Consider the following 11752-nt stretch of genomic DNA (forward strand, 5'->3'; position numbering starts at 1 on the left):
AAATATAGAACTTGAACATTATTACCATTTACAAAAATAATACGAGTAACAACAATATTCAATCTCACTAAAAGAAAGATTTAAACTTACATTATTGTTTAAAGTGTTCATTTAATTTACTTCATTTAAAATCGATATATTAAACAGATTATTTTTAGAACCTTTAACTCATATGAACCATATTATATACGAGTATATATTTTGAAATATTTAACTCTTATTACCTAACACGCCTAAAAAGAGACATTCTTTCATATATAATGTTTACATTAGAGGATTTTGTTTCGTTAAATGAAAACTATTTTCTATTCCACCTGTTGGCTAATATCATTTACAAAAATATTAACTTCTATAAAATTATAAAACCGAATTTACGACTATCATTAGTGGATATTAAACTAATAACTAATCATCATATCATATGGATATGTTAAGATCGATTCTCGGTTTCTTCATCACCGTAGGGGATGGCACTGTCATATCGCAACGAGGACATTTAGGGTTACTACGCGATATAAGCACGTACAATAAACAATTTGGACAACCGGCAGCATAAGCTTCACAAGATTTTTCATTATCATCATCATCATCTTCAGTCACCATTGTTTCTTTAACAGAGGACGATGAGTTCGAGTTAGGGGATGAGCATGATTTCGACACTGAAATCGAGCGCTTCCTAAGCGTTTCCTTTTCGGCTCGTTCAAGTGCGAATTTAACTTTGTCCAAAGTGCATACACTTCTGTAAGCAGGTGGTGAGGAGGATATGTTAACGAGATTAAGATCTAAACTCGCATCATCAAATAGGTTTAATGGTGACTTCTTTGATGGAGGGAAGTTGAGGTCCTGAAGCTTTGAAACTGCTTGATCATTGTCTTGTTGTTTATGATCAGAGGATGAAGATGATGTGTTTGGTGATTTGCATCTTTGAATGTAAACTTTTCCCGACTGAATTTAATGAAAAAATAACTACATTAATATTTAATATAAAATACAATAATAATAATAATAATAATAATAATAATAATAATAATAATAATAATAATAATAATAATAATAATAATAATAATTATTATTATTATAATAATAATAATTATTATTATTATTATTATTATTACTATTATAATTATAATAATAATAATAATAATTATTATTATTATTATTATTATTATTATTATTATTATTATTATTATTATTATTATTATTATTATTATTATGAATTATGTCTAACAGAACCACACACGGAGTAATTTTTATTATTATTATTATTATTATTATTATTATTATTATTATTATTATTATTATTATTATTATTATTATTATTATTATTATTATTATTATACAAAAAAATAAAAATCGTAAATGAAATCATAAAACAGATAAATATAATTTTAACTTTTTTGGGGGAAAAAAACTAGAAACTTATAATAAAAGAAAACTAAACAAGAGACAAAATACAAGTACAAATCAATGCCGTCATAAATGTTAGCATTTCTAACAATCTGCCTCTTTAAATTACAAACTACACATTCCAAACGTTTTTATTATAATACATAAATTAAATTAATAAATTGAAGACTCTCATTATCATGTTTAGAATTTTTTTTATTTTTTTTTTAGCAAAAAACGGAAATACATACATGCACCAACGAATTAAGAACTATACAAGCACGTAATTTATACGACATCTAAATTCAACAGTCAACTAACCGATCCATGTCGTTCACAAGACTCATATCATATATCATATACAATTAATCTATGCAAACACCTACAGATACCTAATTTCACCAACAAAAAAACAGCATATCTTCTAAATTCAAAATTTAACGAACCGATCTAATACACATATTATTTATATATACTCGTAACTGAGTTAATGTAAAATTGTAAAACAGAGAGCTATTGGAGCCTGTAATTTAATTCATTTTTAACATAACATAATCCAATCAATATCCGTATCAGCAGAGTTATCATGCCACTCGTAAAACTAAAGAAATGATGGAGCTAACAAATGGCGATCAATCGAACAAAAATTCAGAAAAAATTCAGTGAAATGATCAAAATAAAATTAGAATTATTTAAAACACATTTATTTTCATTTAAGCAAATTTATCATTACACTCGCAAAATTAACACTCCGATAGAGCTAAAAGTTCACGATAAAGCGAACGAGAGTTCAAAAAAAATTATACAGTCACAAATAAGTAAAATTAGGTTAAAATAATCGGCGAATACCTTCAAATCGAGACGTTTTTCATAACCAGAAGGTACATGTAAATCAAGGTCTAATTCCTTGGATGAATCAGAATCGTAATCACAACTACCGCCACCAAGCAAATCGCGAGTAATCAGAGCCGTTGATTTAGGATCATTCATTATCCCTTGCTGTCGATTCATTACAGAGCACAAATACGACAAGTCAGTCACCATCGCAATACACAATTCTTCTTCCGAATGAATAATTAAGGAGGAGCGTAAAAGATACACGAGGGAGATAAAGAGAGATATATAGGGCAGAGAGAATAAAAAAGAAATGGAGATGAATGAATAATGGAGGCAGTTACGTGATGTGTCTATATAGGGGAGGGTGGGAAAGGAGGGAGACTATGGTAATTGATATTTGATATTGATAATAATAATAATAACAATAGTATTAAATATTAGTACAAATTAATTTAATATTAAATTAAATAATTGCTAGTAAATTTGCAATTAATGAATACTTTCTCCGTCCCTCGTATTATCATTAATTAATTAAATTAATTACTCTATTTATTTTATTATATTATATTTATATTTATATCTAGAACAATGCTAAATGTAGTCCTTATTTTTTTTATTTTTTATTTTTTTTGCGAAAAGGATGCGAATTTCATTAAAGAAAAAGAGGTTTGAAACCTTTTAACAAAATGATGAAAGGCTCCCATTACAACAAAACTACAACTTGTGTGCCACTCGATAGATAATCTAACAAAAGTAATATCGAACATAAACTTAAACCGAGTGGCATAATAAACCGGGATTGTAATGTGATGACCCGGGAATTTCCGACCAAATTTAAACTTGAATCTTATTTGATTTCGATACGATAAGCAAAGTCTGTAATATTAAGTCTCGAAATTTTTGAACTGTTTTATGAAATCAAGTGACCTTGACTATTACCGACGATTCACGAACCTTGGAATTGTAAACACAAATGTATATATATAAATGATTATATATGTAAATAACTATGTATAATAAATTAGATATATTAATGAATTTTTTATTTATTTATTTATTTATTAAAGATAATTTAAAACAACTAAAACTGTTATTATAAATATATAGAGTATATTGAATATAAATGATTTTGAATATAATTTGTCAACGTTAACAAAGTATTTAATGTATAATGTTATACTCTGAGATTATTTGTTCAATACATAAAAATTAATATATTCATCTATTAGATATTTAAAACATAATTAAACGTGTAGTAGTTGAAGTATCTAGATATATATATATATATATATATATATATATATATATATATATATATATATATATATATATATATATATATATATATATATATATATATATATTAAATGTATGTTATTATATATTATATGATAATACATAACTAATAAATTGTAATATTAATATATGTAATTACAAGTTTAATTATAATTGTTATGTTATTACTAGTATTAGTATCATTAAAAGTTATAATATGAAATTTGTTACATTAATGTTATAAGTATTACTATCATTAATAGTAGTATTTTTATTACTAATATTATTACTAACAATATTATCAATTATTATTATCACCAATAATTATTATTATCTTTACTTTTAAAAGTAACAATATTATCATGAGTAGGATATTTATCAATTATTAATTATTAATAGTAAAATTAATATATAAAAACAGATACCTCACGTTAAAAAGGGATATCACAAATCTGCTTTAATTATTTTTCTCCTTCTTTTTCGATTTTACTTCTGCACGTGTATTTCTGTCGACACCCATCTACAATACAAAACAATCTTGAAGATTTTGTGCTGGATTGATCATTCAGTTTGTACCATATAAATCCCCTGTTGCTATTGAAAAATCAAACTTAAGTTTAAAACAAACAAATCAATTCTTCGTTTTTTTTTATATAAACCGAACCCATATAACCTCTGTAGTGATTCGGAGCAAATCGAAGAAATGTAAAAGTGCAGATATCTCGCAAATCATCTAGTGAATGTGTATGAAAATTATCAGGTCTCAATTTACTAAATTGTGAACGAATTCCTGAGTCAAAGTTTTTACAATTAAAAGTCAAATCTTGTTCTTCATTTGAATTGGGAAATTTGAGGGTGTGTGATGACCCGGAAATTTCTGACCAAATTTAAATTTAATCTTTGTATGATTAAACGTTTCCGACACGATAAGCAAAGTCTGTAATGTTAAGTCACGAAAGTTTTGGAACTATATTCATATAATCAATTATTCTTTGATTGTTTTCTATGATTCATGAACAATATATATATAACTTAATGTGTGTGTATATATATATATGATTTCAAGTTATTTAGTAAATGATATTAACATTCGATTATTGATTCGATTAATATTAAGATAACTTAACTAAAACATTTAAGATAAACCAGTAAAACACTAATTTGCTACAATATTTTCGAATTGCTACAGTACCTGAAAAGCTACAGTGTTTTCGAAAATCACTAATTGCTACAGTAAAAAAACTTTTCTACAGTAACTTTGCTACAGTAAAACACTATTTCAAAATGAAAATGTATATATTATATATAAATATTAACAAATAGCGAGGCGATGATTTATCGAAGTAAATGACCAAAACGCTCAAGTGTATAAGTTACAATTCTAGTGATATAATTTAGGGATAATTTAAGGCTATATTTTGACAAAGGTACGTGTCCCAAAATGTAAATTACAAGTTTTCTCAGCGTACGAAGGGACGTTCGAAAAACCGGAACCGGGACATAAGTCGAGTGACGACGTACGACTTATCGGAGCAAAAGTTACAAGTCAACTATGCACGTAAATTTAATATAATATATAATTAATTATATAAATTAAATATATATTATATATATATATATATATATATATATATATATATTAATATTTAATTACGTCGACAAACTAAATTACAAAATCATTTGTGAGCTGGAAAAGGGGTCCATGCGATTGCATGGAGTCCCCTCACAACAGCCATGCGATCGCATGGTAGGGAAATTCAGGCCACCTATAAAAGCTTGTTCGATCTGGTCCAGTTTCATCAATCTATATCTCTCGATATCTTTCTCTATGTATATATTTATATATTATTATTATTATTATTATTATTATTATTATTATTATTATTATTATTATTATTATTATTATTATTATTAAAATTATTATTATTATTAATCTTATTATTATTAGTATTATTAATTAGTATTATACATAAACTACTACGACGAGGTTATGAGCGTGTCACTTTTAAAATGGATTTTCAAACGAGTTAAAGCTAAGGAAATTATGGGTTATTGCCAAGGAGATTATGGGTAATGTTCGGGGGTATATTTGTGAATCAAATCTAGTGTTTATCATCTCCGTTATATTTACGTACTTTCCTACAATATTGAATCTCAATATTGATACGTAAGCACTCATATTTTATCTTTTATATATTAATTGTGTATCCATGTCTAGTGCTCGAGTATATATATTTATACATGCTTGTATGCTAAATTTCGTCGTTAAACAGTTTATGATGAATCACGAATTAAATACATATGTTACTGGTAAAAGGTATATGATATGCATGTTTTTGGAAAGTTAGCGAAAAATCAATGACTTTTCATTTAGCTATCGAATAGTTTCGATGAACGGATTAAGAGATATGATCAACTGAATTATGATTGACGTTAATTGAAATTGCTTTTGAATCTGCAATTAAGATTTAAACAACTTGTTTACGAGATTGATAAAATGGATTTTTGAATATTACCAACCGAGTAAATGACTCCTTATATAAGGTATGTCTCGTTTTATTGAACTAATGTCAAAATTGACTTTTTGAATGACTTTGGATAACTTTTGTATGTCGATCTCGAGCATTAGGATTGTGATACACTATGACCTGACCTAGCTTGATAGACATTTATTGACCAACATATGTTCTCTAGGTTGAGATCTACGATTATTTGGTTATCCAAGTTTCGATCACATTTTGGTGAACGACTTTATATGCTGCTAAGGTGAGTTTCATTTGCTCCCTTTTTAATTGCTTTTGCAATATATATTTTTGGGCTGAGAACACATGCACTTTATTTTAAACGCAATGTATACAAGTACATACTAAATTCTACACTGAGTTTGAACCGAAAATCCCTTAGCTTTGGTAACTAGTAACTGCCAGTTATAAGAACTGGTGGGCGCGAGTAGTAGTATATGGATCCATAGGGCTTGATATCCCCGTCCGAGCTAGAGCGCTAGCCTTTTAACGGACGTATGCTATTTGAGAAGCGTACACGTTGGTTTGCGTGTATTATTAAGATGATTATATAAAGGGTATAAAATATATATACGTTAAGTTTAGTTATCAGGGTGCTCAATTTTGTAGAATATTTTGATAAACTTTTCTGGATGAAACAACTGAAATCTTGTGATCCACCTTTATATACAGATTATGCGAAACACTAAAACTATGAACTCACCAACCTTTGTGTTGACACTTGTTAGCATGTTTATTCTCAGGTTCCCTAGAAGTCTTCCGCTGTTTGCTTATATGTTAGACAAGCTATGTGCACGGAGTCTTACATGGCATATTTATCAAGGAAACGTTGCATTCACCAAATCATCACCATGTATCTTATTTTGACTGCATTGTCAATGGAAGTACTATTGTAAACTATTATTTACGGTGATTGTCTATATGTAGAAATCATCAGATGTCAAAAACCTTTGATTTAAATATTCATTTATGATGTGTCTTTTCAAAAGAATGCAATGTTTACAAAACGTATCATATAGAGGTCAAATACCTCGCAATGAAATCGATGAATGACGTTTTCGTCCATATGGATTTGGAGCGATCGTCACAGTTGGTATCAGAGCATTGGTCCTAGTGAACCAGGTCTTGCATGAGTGTGTCTAACTAATAGTTGTTAGGATACATTAGTAAGTCTGGACTTCGACTGTGTCTGCATGTCAAAAGTTTTGCTTATCATTTCTTGTCAGAAATTATCTGTCTATCATCTTAAGTCTAAACGCGTCTTATTGCATTGATTGCATAGATTGTGTATAGACAAAATTCATATCTTAGCATATCTGTTACTATAAACTTTTCCTGACATCTTCCGAAAATTTCTCCGTGATTTATGGAATTTGGTATTATATATACATATGTAAATTATGTATTGAAGAATACCAAACTAAATTCTATAATCTAATTCATATCAAAAATCATCTCCCTAATTATACAAGATGGATCTCGTATCTAGTTCAAATTCCTTAAACTCCGACAGCTATTCTGATATGGATATTCACCTGAATTCCGAAGACAGTGTAACAGGAATGGATCAACCAATCAGCCATAACCTATTTTGGATGAATTGGGGATGGGTTCGTAGCCTACTTAATTATTGGAGACAAGAAGAAGGTGATCCGTTCCATCCACCACATTGCCCTCTTGGCGAAGAACCTGAAGCACTTACTGGCGAACCTGTTCGAGACACCATTTTCTCTCTCATTTCCAGATTATCTCGTCATGATAATATACTATCTCAAATTCTGGATCTTATTCATCCGCTCGTCCGAACCGCCAATCATCCCGGTGCAGTAGAAGAAGTCAACGAGCTTCGCGCTCGGGTAGTAGTTTTGGAGAATATGGTGCAAATGTTACAAGCACCAGCAGCATCACCGGCATCAACAGTACCACCGACAACAACACCAACAGTACCATTACCACCACCAACAACATTCGCATCGCAAACCTCAACTTCACAATCTGTTCCACGAGCATCAACGTCATACGCACCGTAGTTACCAAGAAATACCAGCAATAATAACTGATGAAGTATTAACTCATTTCCCCTGAAGAAATTTTATGTATATTTAATATATATGAATTTTGAAATCAAAATAAATCTTTTCGTAATAAGCTATTACATGTGAATCTTAACTGGTAGGTACTACTCGGTTAGTTCATATTACTAATATACAATGATGTACATCCTTCCTTAACAACTTAACCATTGTTAACTACAATCTCTGTTTCAACCCAATGAATTCCATTTCATAATAAACCAAGTGTATTAATCAATTACATAATTAATTTTACATTTTCAATTTCAATATACTCGAAACTTTCCAGAAAACATCATCTGTACCTTGTAAGGTTCACAAAAATTCCACGAGCACCAACATCCTTCACCGAGGAATATCAATAAGAATAAATAATGAAGTGTTAATTTCATTAGTGAAAAACTCCGCAAAGATTATGTAATCTTTAATGTTTTAGAGATTAATCATTTCTAAGTCAAGCCGAAAATCAAATGAGCTTAATATGATATTAACTCATTAAATCCGTATTACATCTGAAGAAATATACATACATATATTTTCATAAAGACTGTAATGAAAATTCTTTTGTACAAAATATTACTTGTGAAATCTTTAACGGGTAGGTAAATCTCGGGAAATATATAAGTTCACAATTAATATGTTATACTGTACATTCTTCAACTTTGATTCAAAAAAAAAAAAAAAATTATTAACTATGCTCATATCGATATACAATCGTTTCCATACAAATTCAATTACATATTCTGATATTGACGGATCAGAATCCAAGTCAAGATTTAACAAGTGATATCATTCTTAGATCTCTACATCTTTCAAAGCTATACTTTGACTTCAAAAATGTGATAGATCCTTTAGCATTGTTATTACTGAAAATAATATTGCAATCCCTTTTCAAAGTATTCAGTTTTACCACACTTTCAACCAGTCAACTTCGACTTTTCAGATTAACCTTATTATAACCTTGACATATACGTTCTTGTTACTGGGAAACCTTTCATGTTCCACCACATTAGCAGTAAATTTACCAACAACTTTATTAATCCTTGACCTTTCGAAAAAACCTTATACTCATTGAAACCCTATCATGTACTCATCCACATCTTGTAACAATAATTGCCATACCAACCACTGGGAATTAGCAATCAGTATTTTGAATCTCACAGCATTTTCTACGACAATAGTTATATATAGATAACATCTATCTTCTAGACTTACATACTTCGAATGTGAAGTTTCTGAAAAACATCCTAAACTACAACTAGTTCTCGAAATCTTGAAAAATGCTGATGAAGCAGCAAAAACTGTAAACGACCTTAACAGTAAAAAGTTTGATGATAAAGGATAGTGTGCTGGCAAAGCTCAGAAAAAGAGAAAGTTTGAAACTTGAAAACGGATTGAGCAAAGTATGAAAGAGGCTGTGGATAAATCACAAGGACGAAACCTGTCTTCAAAGAATCCAAATGATTCAGTATCTGCTGAAGCCATTAACGAATACATTGCTTCCAAATCTAAACCCTTGCGGACAATATTCTTCATCATCCTCTGATATTAGAAATTCTAAGATATCATCGTATCTTTCATTATAAATATCCTCCATATTTCTGGAGATAATTCCATAATCATTCTTATCAGAAATCAATTTTCTCCTTACGATATCTGTGTTACACCATAAAAGAAACTATTTTAGTTTCTAAATTCTGAAACTTTCAAGTTTAAAATATAAATATTTTGAAGTAATGTTGGGAATTGAAGCATGAGTTAGTATAATATAATGACACTTGATCAACGTGATTATATTACAGTAAGTCATGCTGAGTTTCTAATGGAACGTGATAAAGGTTCACAGATCATACCCTCATCATGAACCATGTTACATAACTCTTTCATTCTATATAATCTCTAAAAATATCAAGAAAATATTTTCTTAATGATTCGGTCTTTTTCGAGGTATTCTGGTAATTTGACAAGTCAGATTGTGCTATTACCATTTCTTTCTTAGAACATTAGTTATGTTCATCTGAAACTTTATACCTACGAATTCTGGACCATTATCCGCTTGACTTAAGGTCGGGAAGAGAAAACAAAAGCATGAAACTCCGAAATATAATGGAGACTATAAAGCCCGATAACAACCCCGAAATTACAAATCGTGTATATCAATGTGTATAGCAATATAAAGACACGGGAGAATGAAAAACACTATAACCCCAAGGTAATAATAGAAGAAAATAACTTCCTCTGGTGGTAGATGAAAAAGAAGAATAACAGATATGAAAGTTAGGAATATATCAAGAATTAGAACTGGATGAAGCATTTTCACAATCTTTTGGAAGTATGAAATAAGAAAGAAGATTATAGGAGTGGTGAAAATAAATGAAACGGAAGAGGTAAATTTATAGCGAAATATCAGACATAGCAATCGAGGCAGATTACGCATTTAATCAAAGGAAATCATAATTTCCTTAATTCCCGAAGAATCAAATCCTATTTAAATTATGAAGATCTTCTCTTCCTTAAATTTTGTAAATCAATCTTTACTACATCAAAAGTTAAGACGAATCTTTATTCTTCATTTCACTCTATTACGATAACTTCTCTCATACGCTTTGAATAATCGGATTGTTTTATCCATATTATCCAACGGTGATAAAACTCTATTTATCAACTCGTATACATCATGAAAACATTATTATTGTTAGTCAAGACGACCTCACTCAAATTTCGGGATGAAATTTCTTTAACGGGTAGGTATTGTGATGACCCGGAAATTTCTAACCAAATTTAAACTTAATCTTTGTATGATTAAACGTTTTCGACACGATAAGCAAAGTCTGTAATGTTAAGTCACGAAAGTTTTGGAACTATATTCATATAATCAATTATTCTTTGATTGTTTTCTATGATTCATGAACAATATATATATATAACTTAATGTGTATATATATATATATATATATATATATATATATATGATTTCAAGTTATTTAGTAAACGATATTAACATTCGATTATTGATTCGATTAATATTTAGATAAGTTAACTAAAACATTTAAGATAAACCAGTAAAACACTAATTTGCTACAGTATTTTCGAATTGCTACAGTACCCGAAAAGCTACAGTGTTTTCGAAAATCACTATTTGCTACAGTAAAATACTATTTCAAAATGAAAATGTATATATTATATATAAATATTAACAAATAGCGAGGCGATGATTTATCTAAGTAAATGACCAAAACACTCAAGTGTATAAGTTGCAATTCTAGTGATATAATTTAGGGATAATTTAAGGCTATATTTTGACAAAGGTACGTGTCCCAAAATGTAAATTACAAGTTTTCTCAGCGTACGAAGGGACGTTCGAAAAACCGGAACCGGGACATAAGTCGAGTGACGACGTACGACTTATCGGAGCAAAAGTTACAAGTCAACTATGCACGTAAATTTAATATAATATATAATTAATTATATAAATTAAATATATATTATATATATATATTAATATTTAATTACGTCGACAAACTAAATTACAAAATCATTTGTGAGCTGAAAAAGGGGTCCATGCGATCTCATGGAGTCCCCTCACAATAGCCATGCGATCGCATGGCAGGGAAATTCAGGCCACCTATAAAAGCTCGTTCGATCTGGTCCAGTTTCATC

At 29.1% G+C, this 11752-nt stretch overlaps 1 protein-coding gene across 1 annotated transcript; it reads right to left on the reverse strand.

Moving 5' to 3' along the window:
- Nucleotides 1–232: 232 nt before the first annotated feature.
- LOC139885910 (uncharacterized) lies at nt 233–2524 on the reverse strand. Its single transcript, XM_071869665.1, has 2 exons — nt 2236–2524; nt 233–945 (listed from the first exon to the last, which is right to left on the reverse strand). Exons 1-2 carry the CDS (start codon nt 2428–2430, stop codon nt 418–420), a joined length of 723 nt encoding a protein of 240 aa, XP_071725766.1. The 5' UTR covers nt 2431–2524; the 3' UTR covers nt 233–417.
- Between the last annotated feature and the right edge of the window lie 9228 nt (nt 2525–11752).

This window comes from Rutidosis leptorrhynchoides, chromosome 1 (assembly GCF_046630445.1).
Source record: "Rutidosis leptorrhynchoides isolate AG116_Rl617_1_P2 chromosome 1, CSIRO_AGI_Rlap_v1, whole genome shotgun sequence".
In the NCBI taxonomy this organism is placed as follows: domain Eukaryota; kingdom Viridiplantae; phylum Streptophyta; class Magnoliopsida; order Asterales; family Asteraceae; genus Rutidosis; species Rutidosis leptorrhynchoides.